General features: G+C 47.4%; 6 protein-coding genes across 6 annotated transcripts; 3 read left to right on the forward strand and 3 right to left on the reverse strand.

Annotated features, from left to right (window-relative positions):
* Positions 1–131: 131 nt before the first annotated feature.
* Positions 132–3,208, forward strand: H6S33_002974 (uncharacterized protein; the record flags this gene model as incomplete). Its single annotated transcript, XM_044834752.1, has 13 exons — positions 132–152; positions 254–341; positions 417–446; positions 527–607; positions 677–724; positions 788–1,360; positions 1,426–1,440; positions 1,504–1,654; positions 1,768–2,071; positions 2,193–2,431; positions 2,520–2,562; positions 2,627–2,906; positions 2,967–3,208. 13 exons carry the CDS (start codon positions 132–134, stop codon positions 3,206–3,208), a joined length of 2,115 nt encoding a protein of 704 aa, XP_044692181.1.
* A 687-nt stretch (positions 3,209–3,895) lies between these two features.
* H6S33_002975 (uncharacterized protein) lies at positions 3,896–4,381 on the forward strand (the record flags this gene model as incomplete). The annotated part of the gene is made up of 3 exons (XM_044834753.1): positions 3,896–4,013; positions 4,073–4,157; positions 4,369–4,381. The coding sequence occupies 3 exons, from the start codon at positions 3,896–3,898 to the stop codon at positions 4,379–4,381; spliced, it is 216 nt and encodes a 71-aa protein (XP_044692182.1).
* Positions 4,382–9,732: 5,351 nt separating this feature from the next.
* On the forward strand, positions 9,733–11,405 carry H6S33_002976 (uncharacterized protein; the record flags this gene model as incomplete). Its single annotated transcript, XM_044834754.1, has 3 exons — positions 9,733–10,585; positions 10,640–11,303; positions 11,372–11,405. 3 exons carry the CDS (start codon positions 9,733–9,735, stop codon positions 11,403–11,405), a joined length of 1,551 nt encoding a protein of 516 aa, XP_044692183.1.
* A 2,336-nt stretch (positions 11,406–13,741) lies between these two features.
* H6S33_002977 (uncharacterized protein) lies at positions 13,742–15,213 on the reverse strand (the record flags this gene model as incomplete). The annotated part of the gene is made up of 4 exons (XM_044834755.1): positions 13,742–13,863; positions 13,921–14,903; positions 14,989–15,110; positions 15,175–15,213. The coding sequence occupies 4 exons, from the start codon at positions 15,211–15,213 to the stop codon at positions 13,742–13,744; spliced, it is 1,266 nt and encodes a 421-aa protein (XP_044692184.1).
* Positions 15,214–18,747: 3,534 nt separating this feature from the next.
* H6S33_002978 (uncharacterized protein) lies at positions 18,748–20,961 on the reverse strand (the record flags this gene model as incomplete). The annotated part of the gene is made up of 2 exons (XM_044834756.1): positions 18,748–20,421; positions 20,857–20,961. The coding sequence occupies 2 exons, from the start codon at positions 20,959–20,961 to the stop codon at positions 18,748–18,750; spliced, it is 1,779 nt and encodes a 592-aa protein (XP_044692185.1).
* Positions 20,962–22,224: 1,263 nt separating this feature from the next.
* Positions 22,225–24,788, reverse strand: H6S33_002979 (uncharacterized protein; the record flags this gene model as incomplete). The annotated part of the gene is made up of 8 exons (XM_044834757.1): positions 22,225–23,124; positions 23,179–23,394; positions 23,447–23,932; positions 23,990–24,050; positions 24,103–24,339; positions 24,396–24,465; positions 24,526–24,580; positions 24,642–24,788. The coding sequence occupies 8 exons, from the start codon at positions 24,786–24,788 to the stop codon at positions 22,225–22,227; spliced, it is 2,172 nt and encodes a 723-aa protein (XP_044692186.1).
* Between the last annotated feature and the right edge of the window lie 1,130 nt (positions 24,789–25,918).

Below are 25,918 nucleotides of genomic sequence, written 5' to 3' on the forward strand. Positions count from 1 at the left end.
TAAAACCTTTTGGGGGACTTCGGACCCCCACTCATCCATACCTATCCCTTCGTCATCAAACTTCCCACTGGCTACTCTACCAGGAACCAAATTAACCCCCACGCGCACTCGCCTCGTCTAAGACTTCATATATGTCGTTTTCGTCAGCAGAGGTACATAATAATGAAAATTCTCCTCCACAGTGAGCCTGGGAAAGCAAGAAATAATACTACATTCATCCCACGTCCATAGCTCACATGATTGGTAAATCCAGAGCCGAGCATTTATTCCTCAGCCTTCTCCTCTCCTGACAGAGGTTGATCCAGGTCCAATTCCATCTGGGGATGCTCAGGCGCGTCCAGGTACGAATATGCCGCACGCTTGATCGATCACGTCACTTTGGTAGCTAAAAAGAGAGAAACCTATCGCTTCGACAGAGCTGAAAGTGATAATTCAACCTCCCCTAGGTTTGTCCCGCCAAATTCAATTCACTTGTCTTCATCCCACAACAACTTACTGAGTGAATGATTATGGTTAAAAATCTCAGCTTCACAAAATGTCGAAACTGGAACATGGAGGAGCCAACCCCGGATTGGTGACTCAGAATATCGTCGAAGGTATCGTTCTGGTACGACCTCGGGCTATTTACTCGTCCTTTTATTCGCCTTGTATTCTGAGAATAAAAAATCTTCATCAGGTCCTAGCCGCCGGAGAGGTGCAACTTCTTTGGGAGAAGCTGGTTCAGGTGGGATATTTTTTCCTATATGGAACGCTTGGCCCTGGCATATCTGACTTTGGTTGCCGCCAGACGCCCCACAGCAAAACCAACCCCCAAGTATCGGTCACCGGGCATCATTCGGCCACACAATGCCTGCGAATCTCAATTCTATGATCTACGTTCCTAATCTCGACGACACGTTTAATCGCGGGGCAGTTCCGCTAGATGATATTAAAGAAGCTTCTGAACGACAGACTATTACCCCAGAAAACATTTTGGACCGCTCGCAGACGCCTTTGCGGCAGTCCGCACGTCACACAAACCGAGTCGGAACTGGCCGAATAAGTCATGAAAACCATCGTGGCTTCGGGAACACGGCACCTACCCGTCCTCTCTCGGGACAGTTTGATGGGGAATCTGCCCCTGCGGAGGAAACGAATCCACCACCTATTGCCAAGACATTTGTTCGTCCGATTCCTCCGTTGGAATTGCTAGATTACCCGGTAATATTCAATCCCAGGGTAACCATGAACATGGCTACAAGCTCGCCGTTATATGTAGGTGGCGGCTGTGTAGATGGTAGGCTCAATATCCATATACGTGGAACAAGTCTAGATGATATCAGATTGGGCCGTGTAGGGATCGATATAGTTGGAGTTGAAGGCAAGTACTATTGTTTTAAATCTCTCCAAAACATCTTGAATGCAATATATTTACCTGATACGTAGAAATCTCATTTTTCCGTAAGACAATCTTTATGAGCATCGCCAGTGAACTCATTGATGATGAGCATCCACCACCGCCAGCTATTCTTCTTCCTACAGATTTTGATCAGAAAACATTCTGGAAAGTGAAACCTTCGCGATCCTTTCTTCCCTTTCGCCTGAACCTACCACTGAACGTTGGTCCCGGTCCATTTCAATCTGTCAAAGCTCGGATACGATATATCATTCATGGGTATGAAATTCTAGCCTTGTGTTTATTTGTTTTCCCTCTCATCCAAAAAAGAAGAAAAAAAAGACCAAGCAAAAACAAACGAAACAAGGCGGGAGTTGAATTTATAATTCTAGGACCGTAATGTATACCGTCAACGGTAGAAAGAATATAGTCCGCTGTTGCAGGGACATTCGCGTGATCTCAGCCTTAGATCCTGAAAGAGCTCTATTACCCCTGGAAACCCCGCTACTAACCACTGAAGAGGGCCCGCTGAGGTGGGGAGGGTATGACACGTTGAAGGTCACGGCAGGCTTGCATCGTGCGGTATGGGTTTCTGGAACCGTGGCATACGTCGACGTGAACATCGTGAACAATACACGTAGGAGGGTTAATACAATCCGATTGAAGCTAAGGCGGCATATACTAGCTTATAAAAATGTGAGTCCAGATTTGTTCCCACTTTGCTAATAGCTTTGCTTTTTTGTTTGCTTTTTCCTTATTCTTTTACATATTTTTCATTTTTCCATATTCTTGAACCCCACTGAGTTCACGTGCGCAGACCGTAGCATTAGCAGAAAATAAATCTGCTGGACATCTTAGGGTTCCCAGCTGGATCGAGCATAAAACACTTGCGCAGTCTGAGTTGAATGTAGGGAGGCGTTGGAAAGGTGTTAAGGGTAACCAATTGGATGTTGTGACCTGTGAGATCGAAATACCAAGGAACCAACTATCTGTGAAGATGGGTCGGTTCTTTGAAGTTAAGTATTTTGTAGATGTTGCCGTGTGCACTCTTGCGGCGTGCGTAGCTTACTATTCTGTGCTTTTACAAGTATGCATTGCTTTTTGCGTTGATGTGATTCACTAATTTGGTAATATTAATATTTAGGAAAACCATAAGGTGTCAGCTACCTCTAACTATCATTCATATGGTTTGTTTCAAATTATTCGTCTATTTTATTAATTGCTCCATTCCAGGTACTCTAACACATGTAGAACTCGCTTGATATAATGCCGAATCATCTTTTACAGGTGGCCGAGGCCTTCGGAGAAAAGTACGGCACTGGACGAGGCTACCAAATCGCAGGACGTGCGTTCACGGCACCCCGGGAAAGTGTACTAATCCCAGAACGCAAGGGGTCACTTAGGCATAAACATAGTCATATGAACCCAGCCAACCCCAAAGTGATCACCTCTACAAAAAACTCATCTGGCAGAAACTCAGGAGTGTTGATACCGGGTCTCGAAGAAAAGAAGCCTTCTCCAGACAGTACTAGTAAGATAGCAGCTGCCCAAAGGAAACGAAAGATCACCTTAGATGATCCCAGGAAACTAGATATAGATGTTCCTAGTCTCGGGCCCGGCAACCCATGGGCCGCGGGAATGGGTCCCGAGCAACAGAGGGAAATCCGGGAAGAGCAGCAGAAACAGTATCACGATGCTGAAAGAAGAAGGTCAAGTGCAGTTTCATCATTCGCGGAGGGTTCTAGAGTTACCATGAGGAGAGTCAATAAGGACGACGAAATACTGGGGGGTATGGGGGGCTACGGGAGCGTCCTGCAGGATAGTCTTATTTAGCCGTGGGTAGTAGTCGGTCGGTCAGTCGTCCTCGCCGCGTTGTTGTCGGAGGTAATTTGCGGAGGATCGTCAGGGCCGTTTTCTTGGCTGGCTTGTTTCGGTCAACATCGAAGGAACGTCGGAGGCGTCGTTGGGGGAAGAGAGTGCGTTCAACTAATTTTTTTTTACTTTCTTTCCTTTTGCTTTTAAAAAGGGTTCAAACGCGTGTAAGGAACACAGAAATGACTTGTAATTGCCGTTTGGGTGTGTTAAGCCTTGTCGAGATGTTTGTCTTAGAGGAAGGAGGGTTGCTATTATTACAATGCGCAGGAACAGACGACTTTGGCAAGGAGAGAAAGGATTGCTTTTCTCAAAGGAGCAGACTACATGAATTCGACCACATGAAATTATTGCAGGCTGTAGCACAAGAATTGTCTCTTGCTAAAACAGAGGACATGAGGAATGGATAATTATCTACACTAAAATCAAGGTATTTTAAACATTGCATTGCATTGTGTGGAAACCAGACAAGAAAACGAAATTTCTGGCCCTCCAAGATCAGCTTCCTCGCATAAATCAATCTCATCAAAAAATACGAGCGCATAGGCCACATGGAGTCATTCATCGGAGTTCCCCGCCAATGTTTTCCACCAGTTTTCCCCTTCCTTGATGTTGAACCTAGGCTCTTCGATCCTACGTACACCCACAATGATGATGATGTATGAACCAGCCCATCAATCATCATCACACTCGTACGAGGCGAAGATCATAATCAATTACCGGCGGGGGGATCAGAAACAGGCGAACAAGCATAGATCCATCAAGGGTGAAGAAATTTCTCCGACGCACTCGTCCATGGGCCATGGCTCACAGCCCTAGGTCTAGAGTACTTTACCTGTGTCTCCAGCCCCTCGCAAAAAAACGAAGGGAAAAAAAAACCTGTGCCTTGCTCCTCTGGTGCTGTGATGCGGTGAGGAGCTCCCTACCCTACTCTAGAGTAGGTACCACCACCATACATAAACCCTAGACGGATTTCAATCGAGGATCGCGTATGTAGGCAGCGAAGGGGGAGGGAGGGAAAACGCTGGTTCGGCGGGCGGGGCTTTGGCCGAAGTGGATTAGTGCTGATTGCCGTGGGGACATATTTAATAACTCTGCTGATATGGTCTTTCTGCTTCAAGGACGGCATGTTGAGCCGTACAGCTGGAGAGATAAAAGCAAAAAAGAAACACTAGATACCCGTTGACTACGCGTGCAGATGGATGCAGGCGGGATAAGCTGCGGGCGTGGCCTAAATGACGGGAAACTTGTAGGGATGAGGAAATCCTAGAGTGTCGATGGGTGAGGGTAAGAGAATTGGTACCTGTCTACTAAATTAGTACTCTAGCTCATGGAGAGAGGACGTTTTCAATGCTGATTTCGCTAAAGTTGGTCGTTTTGGGTATGGCCCTTCTCACTGATTGGTGGTTGATTGGCTGGGGTCCTGTTGTTTATTTTGCAGTCTAGCTAGATGCCCACTTGAGATAGATAGCGAGTATGGAATTGAACAGTTTAAATTTTCCAGCTGAGAAGACGACGAACACCGTTTGAGATATTTTGTTGTTGCCCCCATTTTTTCCTTTTTTCTCTCTCTCCTGGGCGTTGGCTTGCATGTTTTTGTGGGGTAACGGCTTGTGTTCTAGTCCTGGCGTTTTAAAGGAGGGGTTTGCGCCTTTTTCTCTCTTCCTGTTGGTGCCACTTCTGACATTTGCGGCTTAACTACCGACCGGCGACCGTTGACTCGATATCTATGGCGTGATATTGGTTGGTGAATACATACGCCTTTGGTCACAACCATTTTGAAGGAGAATCAATCATGAAATCTCACTCGATTGCGAAAGCAGGGCTCTAGATCTAGTAACTTCAGGGGGCCGTTTAGATGGATGATTAAAGCTGATCCTGAATTAATCGGCAGAAAAATATCTAGATTTGACAAAATTGACATCCCCTAGTGATAAAAATAGGTGGGATTATCGTGTGGTGCGATATGCAGTTTCTTCTAGAGTAATGAAACTTGCTTAATATTGCATGTAGTATGATTCTGAATTGAACACTGTTTTCGCTTTTTCAGGTAGATCTTTAATCGTCTAGGTAATTCTGGGCCCCCTTAGACCGCGGTAACTATCGGCCGGTAGGTATTATGGACGTCGCCCGGAGCCGAGAGGTTGAAATAAGAATTGTTGAAGTGTTGGAAAGTTTTTGTGGCGAAAGCCACCACTTTGAAAAAGAAAACTCCCAACGTATGAAATCACCTAGAAGCACTTTGTTTGGTGCCTCTGGTTTCACTGTCCAGATCCTCGCCACTGCCGCTCGGCGGACCGGAGCTCCACAGGTTAGGAAGGAGAAATTTCAATGGCGAAGGCTGAGAAACTCCTCAAGTTTGATGCGAGCGGCAAAAATAATTTTCCCCGGCTCAGTCTTCAACCGCTTGTACACAGGCAAATTGTTAACTTGCCGTATTAGTTCGTAAGGTCGTTTGAAATAACGCACGATAAAAAGCAGATACTTCAGCCTTGAGGTATTAGACATGCTTTCGAGCTTCTCATAAGTGTTTCGCGGCCAGGATCTACTATTGAATGTAAATTGACTGTTTCAAAAATAGGGGTGACTCGAGGTGAAAACCAAATCGGCATTGATGTTTTCTTGCTGTATAAGGAAAGCGGTGATACTTGTGGACTAAGCCCAAAATAAACTTTTGTTCATGTCCATCCAAGGAGAGAGGTAGCGTGGTATGAGTGCTGAGAAACCAGCAAAAGTTCAAAAGATATGTTTTAGACGTTGTGGAGCTGATCTAAACCATAAATGATGTCAAGGGTAGTTTAAATATATGAGGAATCCATTGGTTTTCGATCTCAGATATTAGGGGCGTAATAGTCCCATCTTCGGCTGTCCTGGGGCGTTTGTTAGAGAACTATTGTCTCAGATGGCCTTCGTGAATGGCGGCACTCCTAGCGATGACTTGAGGATCGGTTAGAATGTCAAGAAGATGCGGGGTGAGGTGGGATGGAATGGTAATAGGAAGAGGATACAATCGAACTGATAACATCAATTCTGATGCGAGAGATTCATGAGATATCGTGCCTAGGCCGTCGCATGTGCTGCGGCTCTTCCCCGCACCCCGCCTCAAAGTGTAAGTAGACCGAAACATAATAGATGTAGGTAGTTGAGTGAACCTTATTTTGGGTGTTGGATGGGAACGTGGATTTGTTGCGGCTGTGAAGTCAACCCACACTTAGCGATCTCTCTATTGACTTATATGCCACCCGATAAGGGATCACCAATATGCGGGGCCGCCGTGAGAATGCGAGTGATAGATTATGATTGTTATGTTTGCTGCTTAAAAATCTTGTCTCGTGACGTAACCATCTTTAAGACTTTGACCAACATTTTCCGATAAGATAACACGTATAGTGCTAAGCTTAATATTATCATCTAAAAACCTCCATGCGTGACTTCAACCCCCTCACTGTCATCCATCACCTCAGGGTCAGTTGATGAAAGAGTTCTCGATTCTTAAACCGGCAGGTCTATCAAATATCACCGTTTATTTGCAAGTTAATCTACCGCTTAGCCTATCAAATATCACCGTTTATTTGCAAGTTAATCTACCGCTTAGCCTATCAGGGATCGAGTACACTGACAGTTACATGCATATCTCACAGGGTCAGCTACACACAATCACAGATTGAGGATGTCACAACTGCCACACCCATAGCCGGCTTACCAACTGCCCCTTTTGCTGATGGGTTTCAATCCCTTATCTATAGCCATTGCCAGAACACGCTCAACTCAAGGATCTTCGACAGTTACTAATAATTACAAGAGAATATGGTCGTGCTCTAGTTTCACAAGAGAGAGATTTTATACTTCGGTTATTCAGCGATATTGGCTATCCGAAAAGAACAATGTTTTGCTTCGGTGGCAGCTACAAGCGGTGGTATTTTTATTGATAGTCACAGACAGCTATAGTTCAGATATTCTTGCTTTTGTGGCCGTTCTCGAAACTACGTGTGCATGATTTTTCCTTTTTGAAATTACCAGCCTACACTTATCAATAGACTCTGGTCCCGAAGGACTTGAAGGAACCCCCCAAGCATACGACCGATACCTCGAAGTCGAGATATCTTGATGCTATCCTCATTTCAAACGGTCTTGTGAGCATTAGCGACGTACTCCAAGTTGAACGTTATTTACCCCTACTCATAGAATCTCACTCGATCCTCAGCCTTTCTTTCATTGTATCCTTACACGGACCCCTGCATTCAACTTACAGGTTTCCGACCCCACCCACTAATACTAATCCCCCGGTACAGTTACCCTTGTTCTAAAAATAGGTGTATTTACCGAAAGATCACCGGTAAGATAGGGATGGTATGTCCCTTGTGCAACAGCATACTCTATTCTTTCTAGAACATCATAGATAGACAAGCATATTCAGCTAACTGACTTACGATACTTGAATGGTGGTACTTTACGTCATATATACCAAGCTAAACAAAGCCGCCAAAAATCGGTTTAGGTCTTCAAATTTGATCTTCATTATGAATTTCTACTATAAGAAGAAAAGAGAAAGATATAAATTATACAAGTGATCGGGGCATTAACCAAGTTGCCGGTTCGACGTGCCATACATTGCCGGTGAAATATTTACACAATCAAATTTCGGATGCATTTCTTTGGAGCATGAGCATGCAGCAACCAAAGACTTTTCTAGCGTCATAATTTGGACGCCATGTGCCTTTATCTCTCTAGAACCATGGTTGATCTAGAAGCCTTGAAGCTTGTTTCCTCGGTTGGCACACACCCCCCCCCCCCCCCCCCCCCCCCCCGCGGGGGACCTGCCCCTAAACTCCCGGCAATCCCCTCGGACCTGTTGCGGCTGCCCCATGATTTTGGATATTATCTAATTGCCTATCAAAGTTAACTCCAGAGATCGATCTAATTCAGGGTGGGATACCAACCGATCGGGCAATGAATCCAATATAGTTTTGCTCGATTCTGTTACTCGTATAACTTCCCGCTCCTGCTGGGGATTATCGGGCTGTATGCGTTGGTAAGGGGCGGCTAGGACCCATGAAATAAACATAAAGTTGAGGATAATCAGGGCTCGTAAAAGCATAGTTGTTTTATCAATGCAGGAGGTTTTGGCAGATGGTCCTGTAGCTGAGTTGGAATTATCAAGATGAAAGGAAGGAGGCTAAGGACTTTAACGACTCCAAAAGAAGGCAAGCGATCATTTTTAAACACTGACTAAGTGAACTTGATCTTAAGAAAAAGCTTCGCGCGGAGAAAAACGTCGGTGGAGCTGTAAACCTCCGGTGGCATGGGGGCAGCTGTGTGGGGAAGGGTGAGACATGTAAAAAGGGCGCTGGCTGCGGTAGGCCCATGAAACCGGTGGTAAGATCCTATGTTGTTTACTGTTACTGGAGCATAATCGAAGACTACTCCAACTGTTATGGGATTTCATTCATGACATGATATTTGGATGGTAATCTACACATCATTAACAACTTTCCGATTGACAGTTTTCGACCCTGTCTGACATAGGATTACATGTGGGTTTAATTGGCATGCACTGGCATGTAGTGCCAAGTTGCGCAGCAGGTGGTACAGATACTCTGGAAGTCGGTAGATGTGGCGTTTCCAGCCACATCTATTTCTAGTAACCACATACAACGTTCCACCAACTAACCTCACCCCAACAACATAACAGGCGTTCTCTGCTTTATTAGGGAAATCAATTTTCTGCACAGCTAGAGCTTCTAATTATTAATCATCTGCTGTTTACATATCCTCAGGCGGAGTACATGGACGTTTCGCTAAACAAAGTACTATTCGTGGAGTTTTGGTGTGGGGCTTATTGGACAACCTCACCGGGGCAGGACAGGGCAGGGCTACTTTATTACTACTTCCTAGTGCATCCGACAAAACACCCCCGAACATCGTTGTGCCATCAAGCGGCATGCTAAATTCTTCTGTCGGAATTATCTTCAGAAGATCCCACCATCGGTCGGTCACAATTGTGCTGTCTCTTCTCACTCATCGGCTTAGCGTTAGGAATCTGATACACATGCCATGAGTTGAGTAATTACCAAGCCACAGGCAAACTAGCTTCGATTGCACACCGTACGGTAGCTTAGGGCCACGCACCAAGACAAGAATCAAAGTCATCATTCAAGTCCGGCTTCGACCGGGTATTACTATATTGGGTGGGCTCACCGACCACTGGTCACAGAGGATAGATATAAGAGCTTGTGGATTCGTGCCCATCATGTTTCTTTCCTTCCTCATCACTCTCACAGATCAAGTCACTCATTTCGGCTTTTCTCGAAAGCCTTACCTTCCTTTTTATCTTTATACAAAGAACCCGGTGTTCTTCTTACCTTCTTACGCTCCTTTGATTATATCCTTTATACCAATCCTTTTTACCAATCCGGTTACCACAGTCGTTTCATTTTTTTACATTCCCTTTTTTTTATAGCACATTCTTTTGAAAAGCATTCGCAATGCGTCAATACCTTGTTTCAGGTGTTTTCCTCTTGCTCGCTGCCTCTTCAACCAACGCGCTTCCTACAAGCCTAGAGGCCCGATCAAACAACCTAGCAGTTCGATCTTATACTGCTTCAAGCGGATCAAGTGTTAACTATGCTGCGCCTGCCGACGAGTCTGTTCTAGACGCTCCCGCCGACGAATTTGTCGGTACATCTGATGCGCCTGCCGACGAGTCGGTCGAAGCACCCGCCGATGAGTATGCCGGCGAGGCGCCTGCTGATGAGTCCGTTGAAGCTCCTGCAGACGAGTCTGTAGACGCACCTGCCGACGAGTATGCCGGCGAGGCACCCGCTGATGAGTCTGTTGGAGAAGCACCTGCAGATGAGTCTGTTGAAGCACCCGCCGATGAGTCTGTAGAGGCTCCTGCCGACGAATATGCTGGAGAAGCCCCTGCGGATGAGTTTGTTGGTGAGGCTCCCGCCGATGAGTCTGTCGAGGCTCCTGCCGACGAGTCCGTTGATGCTCCTGCCGATGAGTCTGTAGAGGCTCCCGCCGATGAGTCCGTCGATGCTCCTGCCGATGAGTCCGTAGAGGCTCCCGCCGATGAGTCTGTCGAGGCTCCTGCAGACGAGTCAGTTGAAGCGCCTGCCGATGAATCTGTTGATGCGCCTGCCGACGAGTCCGTCGAGGCACCCGCTGATGAGTTTGTTGGTGAAGCTCCTGCAGATGAGTCTGTTGGAGAAGCACCTGCCGATGAGTTTGTTGGAGAGGCTCCCGCCGATGAATCCGTTGGAGAGGCCCCCGCCGATGAGTCGGTTGAAGCTCCCGCGGACGAGTCAGTCGAGGCTCCCGCTGATGAATTTGTTGGTGAGGCCCCTGCCGACGAATCCGTTGGAGAAGCACCCGCCGATGAATTTGTAGGAGAGGCCCCTGCCGACGAGTCAGTTGGAGAAGCCCCTGCCGATGAATCTGTTGAAGCACCCGCCGATGAGTTCGTTGGAGAAGCACCCGCCGATGAGTCCGTTGGAGAGGCCCCCGCCGACGAGTCAGTTGAAGCTCCTTCCGATGAGTCTGTCGAAGCCCCTGCCGACGAGGGAGTCACTCAGGCAATTGATGCGCCCGCCGATGGTGATGAAGTTATTCCAGATGACGAGTCTGCTCCCGATGGTGCTGATGAAGAGGCTGCCCCCACCGGTGGTGATGATGAGAGCGCTGGTGGTGATGATGAGAGCACCGGTGGTGATGATGAGAGCACCGGTGGCGATGATGAGAGCACTGGTGGCGATGATGAGAGCACTGGTGGTGACGACGAATTCTTCGAGGACAACGAGGAAGCTGAGGGCATCGCCGACGAGCAGGGTGAAATTGACGACAAGGAGGCAGCTGCACCCACCGCCCCTTCCAAGCCTGCTGGTGGTGCAAGTGAAGCTCCTGCCGACGAGGGAGCCCCTGATGGTTCCGACAACGAATCTGCCGGCGGTGATGATGAGAGTGCCGGTGGTGAGGCTGATGACGAGGCAGCTGCTGAGGCCGATGATGAGGTAGCTGGTGAGGGTGGTGATGATGAGGAAGTCATCTTGCATAGGTAAGCATTTGGATTCATATAATCTCTAATAATCTCTTATAGACACTAACAGATTTTGAATGATATAGCATCAAGAAGAGGGCTGTTCCCTTCACCGCTTAAGTGCGATCAATCTCTTGTATGTTTCTAGGATAGGCGATTTCTTTCTTCTTTTGTTTGTATCGAGATAGTAGGGAATGTTTAGGGGGTCTGGAAAAGCAGAGTAAAGAATGCGAGAGGGAGTTGAGGGATTTTATTATATGACATTGTTTTTTTTTTACCGTTTATCATCTTTGGGGGTTTTTCATAGCAATTTTTTGTTCCGCTTTTCCATCTGTTTTGTATTTTTTGCGGGATAGTTTAGCGATCTTCCATTTTATAGAGAAGAAAAGACAACTCTTTTCCGTTATAAATTGTGCAGCGGGTGATAGGTTGTGATGGAGTGATGAAACGGCGGTTCGATCATTGGCTCCCTCTTTAGTCTTTGGTGCGCAACCTCGCCTACTGGATACCGTCTCTACCGTCAAGTCGTCCAACAAAATCATGTCAGGATAATCTATAGATAAACCAGTCACTAGCTTTCTTAATCAACTGTGTCATGGGCCCGTATAGGCGAACTAAACTCGCTAGCTATCGTCTGTCGCCGATAGTCTTCCATCCAGACTTTTCCCACTGACGGTCGCCACACTAGGATGTAATAGACGAGTAAGTATTAAAGCATCAGACAAGCAACATCTTTACACACACTAGTGCGAGCGTCCCGCTTAACCCATGATCGCTGTGTATGAAGAAGGGCTAGCTCTCTTCTCCCTCCTCCTCCTCATCAGTGTCTCTGTGTTTCGCCCGCCTCTGCATCTTTCTTAGACGGGTGGTAGCAGTGAAATAGATGCCCATATAGCTATTTGGGCTTAAGTTGACGGTAAAGGTTGGCGGAGGCGTAGTCGGAGAGGGGAGTTAACTGGCGCCCTTGACCTCGCGGTAGTGTTTTGTATTCGTATCTGTGGGGTACTGCGACTGAAGTCTCGAAGGGGGGGGGGGGGGGGGGGGGGGGCGGCGCGGTGTCTTGTTGCCCAGCGGTGTTGTTTGATCAGCTGCGGGTTGGGTCTTGTGTGAGCGGGAAAAGGGCCTACCGGGTAACAGTAGAAAGTGAAGTTTATCCAAATCCACCACCACAACGTCCACCACAACCATCGATATCATCGCCGCCAACATAACTGCATCGAACTGTCCCTACTCCATACAAACCCTTTGAAATCTCCGTCTCCATCCCCACTAATGACGTTAAACAGTTAAAGTCAAGAAACCAAGTTCCAAACATTTGGAGAGAATAGCTGGCTGTATTGCACCTGGTCCACTATATATATCTTGTGCTGAAACATCCCCCCATCTCATCTCCCACTCACATATAGGGACTAAAATACTAGATGTGTCCCTTCTTTTTCAAGATAGGGGCTTACCTTGCGTCCTAGAGCAGGGGCGAAAAATATGGAGGGGGAAGAATAATAAGATAAACGGCCACTCGAGCCCGGCCCGGCAGCTCGCGATCGGGACATGTATATATAGGCCAAATACTAATCAACCAACCTACTAACCCATCACGAGCAGAGTATATATAACAAAGCCGGCCCCCAAAAAACGTAGTGGGGAGAAAAGCTTTACGCCTCCTCATTCTTTCCTAACGCACCATGCAGCCCAGTCAACACGTCTTTACGGGGAAAAACATGGAAGACCACTAAGTACTAACAATGATAAAGAGATCTAGATCATTACTTATCCGAGCTGACGCTGAGCTGGAGAGAGGGGGGGGGGGGGGGGGGGTAGGATGGGCTTTATCAACAATCATAATGGAACTTACGGCCGGTGGTGATGGTTATATATCTGCAGGGAAATAACGCAATATAGTGTAAGCTCTACCCACAACAATTTTTTTCTGTTGGTTCACAGCTTATCACTCGATACCACCAACGCCAACCAACGCCAGTCAGGCATAAGCACAAACTATCACTCGTCTATCTCGTCCCTTCACACACCACATTTCCAGAGTCACGAAACACACAACTGCGCACATGCACAATAATCAGAATCTAGAAATTTCTATATTCTCTACCCCACCATCCCCATCACCATCCCCATCACCGCTAGTAGTAATAGCAGTAGCAGTAACACATAAAAACCACACCCCTAAACATATTCCCAAGCAAAGTTTCCCATCGCAACAAAAACCAACAAATAAAGGAGCGCAAGGAAGTTCCATTCCAAAGCACAACCAACAAGCCAGACATTACCCACGCCGGTAAAAAACAGAAACACACCATTGCCATATCAAAAAAAAAATAAAAAAGCGAGAAAAAAACATGTCCCAACAATCCACCTCTGCTCGCCATCACCACTAGGTATCGTAACAGTGTCCGCCGCCCTATCTTACACTATATAAGTCTTGTATGAGACATAAAAAAGGTCTAGTTATGTTCAATCGGGTGCTCTGGGAGGAGCTCCCGGTGGCCCTCCTCGTCGACTGTGCCGTCGTGCTGGGTGAGGACATGCTTCCCGATGCAGGCGGCCATTGGGGGGCGGACGAGCTCTGTTTTGTATGTTAGCCATTTACCCGAGATTGAGTAGGATGGTAGAGTTTATTTACCATTGAACAAGAAGGTTCCGTAAACCAACAACGCGAACCCAAGAACCTGAAGGGGCTTAAAGGTCTCCCAGTGGAGCGCCAAGCTGAAGATCCAGATGAACAAGGTCCTGCAAGTATCGATAATACTCCTGGCAGTGGCGCTGATGCTCCTTGTAACACTGATACCAAAGAAGTTGAAGCCACCAATCGAGACCATGATCGCGACGGAAGACATCGCAACAGCGCGGTAGCTGGTGATCTGGCGGAGTCCCTCAACGGCGTCAAAGTAACCGTACTGGCCCTCGGGGTGGCTACCAATGGTAATATGGAGGAAAACCATTCCAACGACGGTGACAATGAAGCCGAAGATACCCTCCCAGCCGACAACCTTCAATGGCTCAAGGGCGTAGTTCTCGAGAATCCATTCCTCGGTTACGAACTGGGTTGCGGTAAAGATCTGAGCACCAGCAATGAGGAGGATACCGATGATGGTTCTAAGGGCGGCGCTGGAGGCGTTTTCTTCAATCGGGGCATCGTCGTGGAGTTTGGGGACGAGTTCCCTCTCCTTGAAGAGGGCTCCAGCAAGACCGACGATTCCAACACCGAGAACGACGACAAACAACGCGAACCACTGGAAGGGGCGGAGGTGGCGCTTCAGGAACAGGACAGAGAAAAGACCAACAAAGAGAACAAGGGCTCCACGGGTCATTTGGTAGATTGACGCGGCAACAAAGAGGAAACCAACGTTCATGAGCGTCGTTCCGGCAATATCACAGCACGCCGGGATGGCGAGGAGGAAGACCTTCAATCCAGTGATCGGGGTACGGCCATCGGCGTTCTTCACGAGCGGCTTAACAGTGGGCGAGACATGGTGGGTGGGTTCCTCGCCTCCCGCGACAGGCTCATACCCGGCGCGCTGACGGCGGTGCTCGGCTAACATCTTTGAGAGCGAGAAGCAACCAACGATCAACCAGCAGCCCATCTCACCGATAAACATCTGGAGACTGTTTATGAAACGCTTGTTAGCTCCTGGTCCTCTGTTTCCGTAGCTACCCGAGTTTCAGGGGACCGGGGGGTAGGGCAGCTTACGTCTGCATAACTGGCTGCTCGAATACATGGCGTTTCGCAGGGTTTGGATCGTCGCAGTTGCGGACGCACTGCATGTCCTGGTATTTCGTCAAGAGGGTATTCGCGACACCTGTCGTGAGCATCTGTGGAGCTGTCAGTACGGAGGCATTCCCTTATCAGTGCCGAGACCGGGGATAGGTAGCTTACACCAGTGACCAGCAACGCGATGACTGCTTTACTTGTCATGATTGCGAGCTGTTATTGGTGAGAGTATGGGAGAGACTCGTCGAGAGTCGAGTGGGTGTTTTGGAGTTGTTGTGGGGAGGACCAGCTGTGGGTGCTGATGATGGGAAGAGGAAGAAGAGAAGGAAGGTGGCTTTGTCCGGAGAGTTGAGAGGTTGTTGCTATCGCATCTGAGACATCACGAGGGTCCACACCGGCCGATGCAACCATGCAGGGGTGAGAGCCTCCCGAAATATACACGAGATAATCAAAATCTACCTTTTATACTTACTGTATAACACGGAAGTAATTGTTAATTATATTATAATTATTTAGAAGTTTTTGGAGTAATTTCCTTCATTATTGCATCACATCACGTGAGCAGCGTCAATGATAACTATAGCCGAACAAAGCGACCCCCCGGCTGTTTATCTTGTTCTGTCAAGCCTGGTGGGACTTCAGGCGTTCAGTGGCCGACCGGATGCGAGATAAGTGCCTACAGACCGTTTTTTGTTTACTTATCATCCCCCTGATATCATAGAAGCGATGAGTAAATAAAGAAGAGAGGTCAATGATCGACCGCAGTTATGCACAATGTCCCGAAGTCCCCCTTATATGTACAGAGATATCAATGGGTAAATACACAAAGTATAACAACTTTAAAACGAGGGACGCGGGTGTTCCCAAAGGCTATTCTGAAGCTGTTGGTGTTTTAGGTTCTGTGAACCGTTCACCAAGTTATGATTGACTATATGTAGTCAACCAAAGTACATAATGAAGCGGCTGTAGCTTTCTTGGCCTTCGCGCATAACCGTTCAGATTATCTATTTACCGCTAAAGATATAGGGCTAGAGAATCTTGGGCTTTAATAACGGCCAAAAGACAATGTATAATAGTCCTGGTTCTTTTGATGGGGAGAGCAGGATATTTCTTGCCCGACAAAGTATATGCACTACTGCTTAGACCGTTTCAAGCTTCTCATACTGTAAAAAGTACTGTGGTTAGTATATCAATCACCAAGCAAGGTAATTTGTCCCTTAACGTTCGGACAAGATTAGGCTAGTGAATGCAACGGCAGTGATCAATGACCAAAATTAGTTACTATTGTAGCCGGGGGCTCTTCTTTTTCACAGCGAATGTGTTACTGTCCCGTCCCAAACATCAATTATTAGTGTTAGCCCCCAATTTTACCTTGTTCCATACATGTAGGAATGAGGTATGAGAATTTAGGCGGTTCTATCATTACCAGCGATTAGTAGAAGAAGTAATGCTACATGTAGCTAAGATAACAATGCTAAATTTAAGGTAAAGTGTAATTCAATTATTAACTCCAAGCTGCTAAGGTGGTTAAGAGGTGATTGCGATGTGTTTGGGTATATTCTCACTGATTATTCCTAGATTTATACTGAATATTGGATCTATACTAAATATTAACAGGTCTCTTAGTATCTATAAACTTTCTAATATACAACCTCGCGCTCCGTCCATGCTAAAATACACCATGACAAATTAAAGCAGTTAATTGAAGACTGTTTGCCAAATCGAAAAAATGATAGGATGTATACTGTCAATTGAGGTTAGTAGGCCTAGGCTAGGCGTTATTAGAAGAGATTTTTTTGTTTGTTTAATTCATTAATTGTATGCAGCCGTTATTAGAAGAGGTGAACCGCGTACAAAAAAAAAAAAAAGCGGTCTCCATTTGCGAGTTTTTATTTTTAGAATTATATACTACTAAAGTGGAAAGCGTCAGCATCTGTACCAAATGGTTTGTCATTTCATGCGGTCGAAAATCTCTGGATTAGGTTTTATGCATTACAAGGATCTCGTCGATCCACACTTGTCACATTTTCATATGTACTCTTATTACGTGATTCCACAGTTATAGCGATTGACAGCCTGTAGATTTGATTTTGATAGTCTGGGTGTGAACTATGGTGTAACGAATGTTAAGTTCTTTTCGTCGATATATGTATATTGATAATAAATAAATTTAGTTATTGGTCGACTTGAGTATGCCTACTTTTTATCTCCCATTCTTCCCATCTAGCTTTCGAATTCTCTCATATTTTATTCATCCGCCAAACCACCATGCCAATGAGTTAACAACGGCAATAGAATCCGCCGAACCACAGTAAGGAACAAACACCATACTCTGACTAGACATAAGTCTTCCATCTCTGCCCATCTCTCTAACTCTCCCGGCCTGGAACCGACATCCTTACCTGCCGAAAAGGCAAAACATACGAGATCGTTACGTGACTCGACCAACAGAAAAATACAGAGTCCAACTAAGTACATACAGCTTAGTATATAGCCATAGATCAAACAAGGTATTCAAGCGCCGACATGAGAAATCCCCCACGAACAAACCACCCAAAAACCCAATATCCCTCCTCCATCAAACCGAAACCGAGTGACACCCCATGACTCCCTCGCAAACTTACCACACAACCCCATGGCCGCCAGCCGCCGGCCGCCCCCGGCACTAGCCGCTCCGGCGAAACATACACAAATTAGGCGAGGCTTGCCATGGCATGTTATCGATATCGGGTATCCATCCAGCCATGCAAGCACAAAACCCCACCCCCCACCCCCACCCACACACATGCACCACCGGAGATTTGACAGACTCTAAACTTATCGATATCGGCAACGCAACAGGATTGGAAAAAAGGAGTTATCGATAAAAGCTACGTAACTAGCTGTCAATCAATCGATACTTTTAAAGAGGGGTATAAATTGCAAAGACAAGACACGATCGACGCTAAAACTAAAAATCAACCGCAAGCCCCTGTTTTTTTTCTTTTCTTTCCGCTGAAAGGTTCATAATCAGATAAACTACAAATGCTCGAATTCGCAAATTTATTTTTATTGTACATTGACTATGTAAACTGCCAGGCTGGGGGGTTCACGGGATCAACTATGTAACCTTTTTTCGCGGAGGAAAAGGAAAAAAGACAAAAAAAGGACAATCATCTCATAACAAAGAACAATCCGGAAATAAAAAAACCGCAATGACCGAGTAGTCGAGTTTCTTTTATAAAAAAAAAAAAAAACTTTCGAATTTCAGTTTATAACGCCCCCAGACCACACCCCAGGTAGTAAGACACGATGCAAAAAAGGAGAGAGAGAGGGAAATATAAAAAGGTAGAACAAAGAGATAGAAGAGAGGTAAAGAAAGAGAGGGAGGGAGGTTGATTGTAAGGAAATAAAGAGAGAAAAAGAAAGTAAAGAAAAGTAATAAGAATCTCATGATGGAAGAGGAGAAAAGAGAAGAAACGAAAGACAAGGAGATAAAAAAGGGAAAATATGCCGCTCATGGCCAGATAGCTAGCAATCTGCTTAACCTCTGCAATGTGATGTAAGTACCTAATGATCAACGACCTCTGCTCTGCTCTTATACAAGTTGCTCTTCGAATCATCTCACATGCCACTGATGCATCATAACACCCCTCAACCTCCTCATCAAAACAACAACAATCAACAAACCACCATCAAAACAATCAACAAAAAATAAAATAAAACTATACTAAAAATAAAGATGAAGAAATTTATAAATTACCCTCTGCCCCCCAGGCCTCGCCTTCCTAATCTATCTCCATCACCCGCGATTCTCTTCCTGGGGGTCGCCAGGAAGTCCAACCTTTTCTTTCTTTCTTCCTCCTCGCCTCCCCTTGGCCTCTTTTTTTGTACAGTCTGACCAAGCATCTCTTCGTCCGAGCTCTGGTCGCTCTCCATCTTCCTCTTATTATTGACCGGGGTTGTCGCATCCCACTGCATTGGGCTCGTGGCAAATGGATCCTCAACGCCCACGGGATCGTTTTCGGTGACCTTCGGAGTTCCCATCCTGCTCCCAAACATCAACATCCCCGCGGCCGCAGCGGCCTTCCTGTCATGCATCTCGGTGAGAGTGTTAAAACCGAGACCCGACGGCCCACGGCCGGCGCGGAATGTGAAACCGCCGGAGGCACCACCGGGTGTCTTCATTGGTGTTGCGGCAGAAGCTTCGGCAAAGTTGATCATCGTGTTGAGTCTGCTAGTTGTTCCTGGAGGCTTGCGGGTGCTAGTGCTTCGGAGTCGGCCGGGTGTCGCAAATGTGGTTGAGGGTGTGAGATTGAGCGATGGGACTGGCCTAGGGAGAGTGTATTTCTGAGCGTTAAGCGCACTTGATTGGCCGCCTGGTGTGAACATGGCACGCTTCATCGGAGTGCTGGAGGCGCCGCTTATGCCGGCGAAGCGGGCAATCTTTGTTGGCTTCGACGAGAGTGTCGGAGCGGCAGCATTGAGACGCTGGCGCTTTACCGGACTGCGATCCTCCGCGCGACCGGATGGATTGACTTCGTCAGGCCTGCGCTTCTGAGGCGACGGGGAAGAGGGGGGCTCCCGCTCGCCGAGCACCGATTGGCACTTGGCGCGCTTAAGGTTCTTGAGCCCCATATCGGGGGTTTGGATCAATGCGTTCTTGGGGGTGATTTCTGGGGCGATAATCTTCGGAGCATTGGGGGTTGTGGTGGGGGTGCGTTTAGCGGCGTAGTGTGACGCAATGCTGTCCATCTTTGCAAATTGCTCACGGTGGATTTCGCTGAACCGCTTCTTGCGCTTCGGCCTCCCCGCCTCCACCGATGATCCCCTCGGGGTGCCCTGTTCGTCCGCCTCGCTGCTCTCTGCTATCGGCGGAGTCTCAAGAATCATTGGCGTGGGGGGAGCAGGAGCATCCGGAGTGCTGGGGGAAGATGTCTTTATTCCCGAAAACCCATCCATTATCTTCTTTCCAGTCATTGTGAGCCCACTTCTGAACCCAAAGCCGCCTTTTCCCTCCGGAACATCGAACCCTCCCTTCATGGGTGTAATGGGGCCCGTCTTGCTGCGGGTGGAGAAGCGACTAGTTGTAGAAGTGGCACTGGGCATTTTGGACTTTGACATTGGCGGTGTCTTTGGAGAAGGGTTATTTTTGAGAGCCTGCTCAAGCGACAGATATGAGGGAGTCGCTGGAGTGTCGGAAGGAGGAGGTGGTGGTAAAGGAGTGGTGGCAGGTGGCCGTGGAGACAGAAAAAGTGAGGTTTCACCACTGATGCGGTGATGACGGTGGTTGCTGTTGTGATTATCGGACTGTGAGGCTGCAACTTCTACTAATTCTTCTTCAGGGGTGGAGATAGTGGTTGTGGCTGTTGACTGCTCGATGATAGCGTTGAGTCTTGAGGATTGTTCGGTGATGCGGGAAAGCGTCGGTTGCTGTGGGAAGATATGAGGGATAGGGGATTAGCAACGGGACGCCGGGGGGGGGGGGTGGTTGATGAAGAAGTTGAGGTGAAGTGAAGTGAGGCGGAGTGAAGGGGTTATGGGTTGTTGTTGGGTTTGGGGTGTGGGTGATGGATGCGAAGGAAAGTAGGGGAGCAACCGTCGGTTGCCACAAGAACACAAACTGGGCAACGGGCAGGGCAAGTCAAAACACTGCAGGGATGTGAGGGCAGGCTGCAGCAGAAGTAGCAGCAGAACAAAAAATAGGTAGACAGCGGGGTGTAAACAAATGAGGGTGTGAGGGAAACAGTCAGGTCCTTGGGATGATGAAGGGGAAAAAAAGGAAGCGGAAAACAAAACGGAAGAAAGGCAGAGCCCGGGGAAAGAAAAAAAAAAAAAAAAAAGAGGAAAAAAAAAAACAACACTCACAGAGATCATAACGCCAAAACCCGTGCTAGTCCCCACTATGACGGGTGAAAGCCCCGTTCGAGCACTTCTTCTCATCCCAACCGTAGTAGACCTCAGACGAGTCATCTTTCACAATTGACCAAAAAAACAATTCGTAAAAGTATCGTCGGTGCAGCGGATATATCTCGTCAAACAAAAAAATAAATCTTTCTTTAGATGGTAGATCTACAAACAAAAAAAACCGGGGTCTGGCTCCTACTTTATCCACCCTTTATCCCCCATCTTGCACTTTCACTCCCTCCCAAGAACAGCGCAACACATATCGATGCGTTTTTTCCTGATGAGCTGGACACCTTCCAGTGATGTGGATTTCAACCAGTGGACTGAAGTGGAGCGCCTCCGGAACCTGAGCCCCTTGCTAGCGCCGTGGGATGTTTGTTTACACACCCAGACCAGGCACATCTCTTGGCGGCAACGGAGGTGGTCGCACAGCAACCACCAAGAATAGTACGAATAGTGCGTGCGGCGGAGGAGGAGGAGGCGGGGGGCGAGGTGGTCGTGCCCGCTGCCGGTGCCTGCGCGGCGTCCCCCTTCTCCTACATAGGCCATCACAGTTCGATGACCTCATATCACGTGAAAGGGGCCAGGGCGTCTCTGAGTCCGAGTTGGGGAGAGTCATGGTGGGCCTTGTTCGCCTCGGATTAGATGTGGGATCCGAGTGTTTGACAAAACACTTGAATTTAAATGAGAGTTCTCATTACGGGTTGTGCACATACGTTTCCGTTCGCATCCCCAATTCCCCCGTGTTCTATCAGAGACCAATTGCGAAAGAGGAACTAAATTGTCAGCGAGACCACCTCCTCGGATCCATCGTTATTGTAAATACCTATGTAGTCATGGACAATCATCGGGATTGCTTGGACAGTAATTAACCTAGATGAGGACACTAGTTAAAGAGCTCTAGAGCCCGAGCAAATGAGGAGATTTTATCGCTGTGGACGAGTCCCAACCAAGCCGCTTGTGGTGACCATTATTCACGGCTGCATGGCTGCACCTTCCGTCTTTAAGGATTTCAAGGTACGATTTTTTTTTTTATATTTTCAAAGATGGATGCTTGGTAAGAAGAACATTGGAATCAAATCCGAAGTTCTGAAAACCCTCATGTAGGTAGCCGTCAAGCTTCCTTATATGCACATACATGCTTGCCACGATTTGATGGAAGAGAAAAGAAGAAAGACAACCACGGCCGAAAGAATATCACAGCGGAAAATAGCGGTAGTGCCCAGTTAGATCTAGATGCGTTGGTTGACACAAATATCGCCACAAACGACTATTGGTAAACTTAAATTCTTGAAACCCTAACCACACGACTCCATTGCTACTTGGGACTCATGTCCACAAGAACGACTTTGCTTCGTCATCTTCGACACCCCTACCATTACCCTCTTTAGCCGTTACGAGCCCCAACTTATTAACCCTCACCTCTCTCCACATATCGACCCTGTCACCATCCAGCTCCTCCGCATAGATAGCCCTCTTCAACTCTTTTATAATATCATTATACACCTCTGGCTCGTCAAAATCTGTAAACGCATCTCTTATAACCTTCAGGATCTCACATGCACGTGCGTAATTTGTGTCTGCCAAGCTGTGCGTGATGAGTCCCTTGATGATTTCCAGCATTTCCTGCCCCGCGGATATAAGTTCATCCAGATCGTCAGTCTGCGTAAACCTCTGCTTGAACTCTGGAATTGCATTGGCGACGGAGATCTTTTTGGGCTTTTTAGGGGTGCCGGAGGTTGAGCTTGGTTCGTCTTCATTGAGGAGTGCTTCAATGTCGAGACCGGACTTGGGTGCTGGCTGTTCACGACGGCCTTTTTTGCCAGTAGCCTTAGGATCAACTAGCTTAACATCGCAGGCTGTAATGAGCTTGCCAAGGGGCTCTTCTATCTTCTCCAACAGGCCTTCGGGCACCTTGGAATATTTGAGTAAGACTTCGTAGGGAGGTGGGATTGGTTCGTTGGGGTGTATTGCGCGCCAGCGAACGACTTGGTTAATGCGGTGGACGATAGGGGAATATGTGTCTTCCACAGTGATATATTCTGATGGATTCCCTTCATCGTCTTCACCAAAGTTGGATAAATCCATGCTATCCACATAATCACTCATATATTTATCCATATCCGGTGTGGGGATATATCGATGCTTATCAAGTACCTTTCCTGAAACAGTCTTAACTCTATCCAGAGGCGGGAACTTGTATGCTCTGACATCTTCGGCAAAGGGTACCTGTTATAGTTATGAGCCTTTGAAACCTTGCAAATAAAAGCCATTTAGACCTACCTCGACATCGATCAGGCATTCAAATTCAGCATCAATAAAAGGCGCCAAGACAACCATCAATGGCTGTGTATCTTTCTTCTTGACAAGCCTCGCCAGAGCATAAGAATCAAGCTCAAAAAGAGCATGGATCAATGATGACAATGCCATTGCAGCTTTAGGGTTTGTCTTTGCTCCAACAATAACGTTGGTACTCGACATGCTGAAGTACCGTTTATACTGAGTGACGGTGGTTAGTCGAGATTCTACCAATTCGACTCGGGCGCCTTACCTTTTCTACTGGAATAAAGCCAACGATCTGCAGTCCTGGCTCTGTTTCAAAAAGCGTTACTGTCTCATCTGTACTACTAATTGGCACAACCTCTCTGCCATAAGTGTATCCCTTCTCCATCTGCTCGCTATCAACATCCATCTTCCCGCCAGCTGCATTATGATCGTCAACTTGGTATGCCCTGGCTTGTTTGACGGCTTCCAGGCTGACGTCTGCTTCCTCGCCTTCCCCAGTCTCCGCTTTCATGATGTAAGAGCTGGCACTGATGGGCTTGGCGACCATTGTGCGGGGATAGCGCTCAACATTGATGGTCACAGCGTTTGGATATTGAGCAGGATCTCCAAGAGTGAGGTCACCCTTGAATGAGGCCACTGGTCTAGTCTTCTTGAGACGAGGGTTACCAAGCTCCTCAATTGCTTCTTGTATGGTTCCGAATACGCCACCAACATCCTCGCATAGTTTTTTCAGAGACTCTTCTACTTTGGCCTGTAAGTGTTAGCCCTACTACTTCAAACAGCGTAGCACAATCAACAAGAACTCTACCTTCTTTGGGGGTTTATCCTCCTCCTTGAACCCAAAATCCTCATCGTCAAAGTCCACACCTCTAGTCACTATCAGCAACCAATTCCTCAAGCCTACTCAGCCAAAAAACCTACAGAATAGTAAGATTGATACCCTCGGCTTTTATCTGTTCCTTGATCTGTTCAATCTCATCCATATCGAAAGATCCTCTACCATTCGTGACTAGGCAGATATTCCGGATGAATTTAAGCCGTTTACAGTGAAGCATGATCAGCTGTATCGCGATACAGAGCGCCGAGATGCCATCTCCCACATCCACCCTACTAGGAACAAGCTTCTCCTGCATCTCTCTCAGGTCCTGTAAAAGGAACCTACCCGTTCATCAGCTCTATAGCCCGGGAGTAGAGAAAACCGCAGCCAAACATACTGTTTCACCGGGCTCATGACCGAGACATTTTCGTAACTATCATCCTGCTCGACCATCTCATTATCAGTTCCTAAAGCGCTCGCACCCCATTAGCTCGGCCTCTACCAAGGATGAAAACCTAAAGACCCACCATCGGTGCGAAACCCCACAATCCCAATCGTGTCCGTCTTCCTCCCATTCGCAATCTACTCCCCACCCACAAAATCAGCACCCAACCCCCCCCAATCTCCAGAAAGCGACAGGAACAGGACGGTGCCGTACCGTCGACGTGATCTTGTCCCACACGTATTTCAGCACATACTCCAGATCCGTCTCCGTCCTCCCGTTCTTGGGCCCCTCGCCCATGGACTTTCCGAGATCGATCACGTAGATGGTGGTTTGTTTGTCGGCCATCGCTTTTTTGGAGTGTTTTATTTCCGAGCAGAGGAAAGGGGACCCTTTAAAGGCTGCGACGGACGACGCGTCGCGGGAATTTCGAGGGAGACGTGTTGAGTGGCACACGCGAGGTGTCGCTTACATGCCTGCATGCGGGATGGCATGGAGGCGTTGAGTCAGAGGGCTGGGGTGGCACTAGCGGGGTGGGTTGATTGGTTGGTTGGCTTGCAGCAGTTGATCCTGGTGGTACGGAGCGACGACATGGGAGCTGTTTGGTAGGGATGTTTAGTAGGGACAACTCAAGCCGTACCGTGCCCGATTACCTGTGCGTGGTGTTGGCGCAACGAGGAATTCTGACTCCCAAGCATTAGAGTACATATTGGAACGATCATCGTAGGCCGGCCATCGATAATCTGCTGGACGGGTGGCTGGAGATGCTGAACCCGGAATATGTACGAATACTAATATAATGCAGTTTTATCGACAAGCAGTGCATTTCTGTCACAGATACGCAGTGCTCTAGGGGCGTAACATGCTTTCTACTGGAGCTACATACAGACCTACTCAGTGCAGCCTCGGCATCAATACTACAGCAATAACCACGCCGGTATCTTCCATCATATCCCATTGCCGTGGTATTCGCGAGACATGACGGTTCACAGAACAGTGCAAATATCAACGAAAGGAATCGCAGCAACACATGCACAGCAATCCATGTATTGCAGTACGGGCTGCTTCGAGTATCATATCCCGCGCAATACCAATTCAAGCCTAGGACTGAGGCAACGCCATATTGGGAAAAGCCGGTACAATCATACTGATGCGACGCCTGTCACACCTCTTGTGGCACTTTATTCCCTAAAGCTCCAGCATGAAGAGGTTTAGCAGGAAAGACATCACTTTCGTCTGCGTATAATACTTCTTGTGTCATGGGTCTATCGATAAGAACACGACGCTTTTTAAGGATGCAATGATGGTACTCCCCGATGCCGAAGAAGCAATAATTATCCAAGTGCGACTAGATTCTACAAGCACACAACTATGCATGGGACAAGCCGATTCATAATAGACTCTAGGGACGAAAAATCGCTATGCCAAACCGGGTTCCGCCTGATACGGACGATTAAATGAGCCGAGTGATATCTCAT

This window comes from Morchella sextelata (assembly GCF_020137385.1).
Source record: "Morchella sextelata strain SCLS chromosome Unknown scls_14, whole genome shotgun sequence".
In the NCBI taxonomy this organism is placed as follows: Eukaryota; Fungi; Ascomycota; class Pezizomycetes; order Pezizales; family Morchellaceae; genus Morchella; species Morchella sextelata.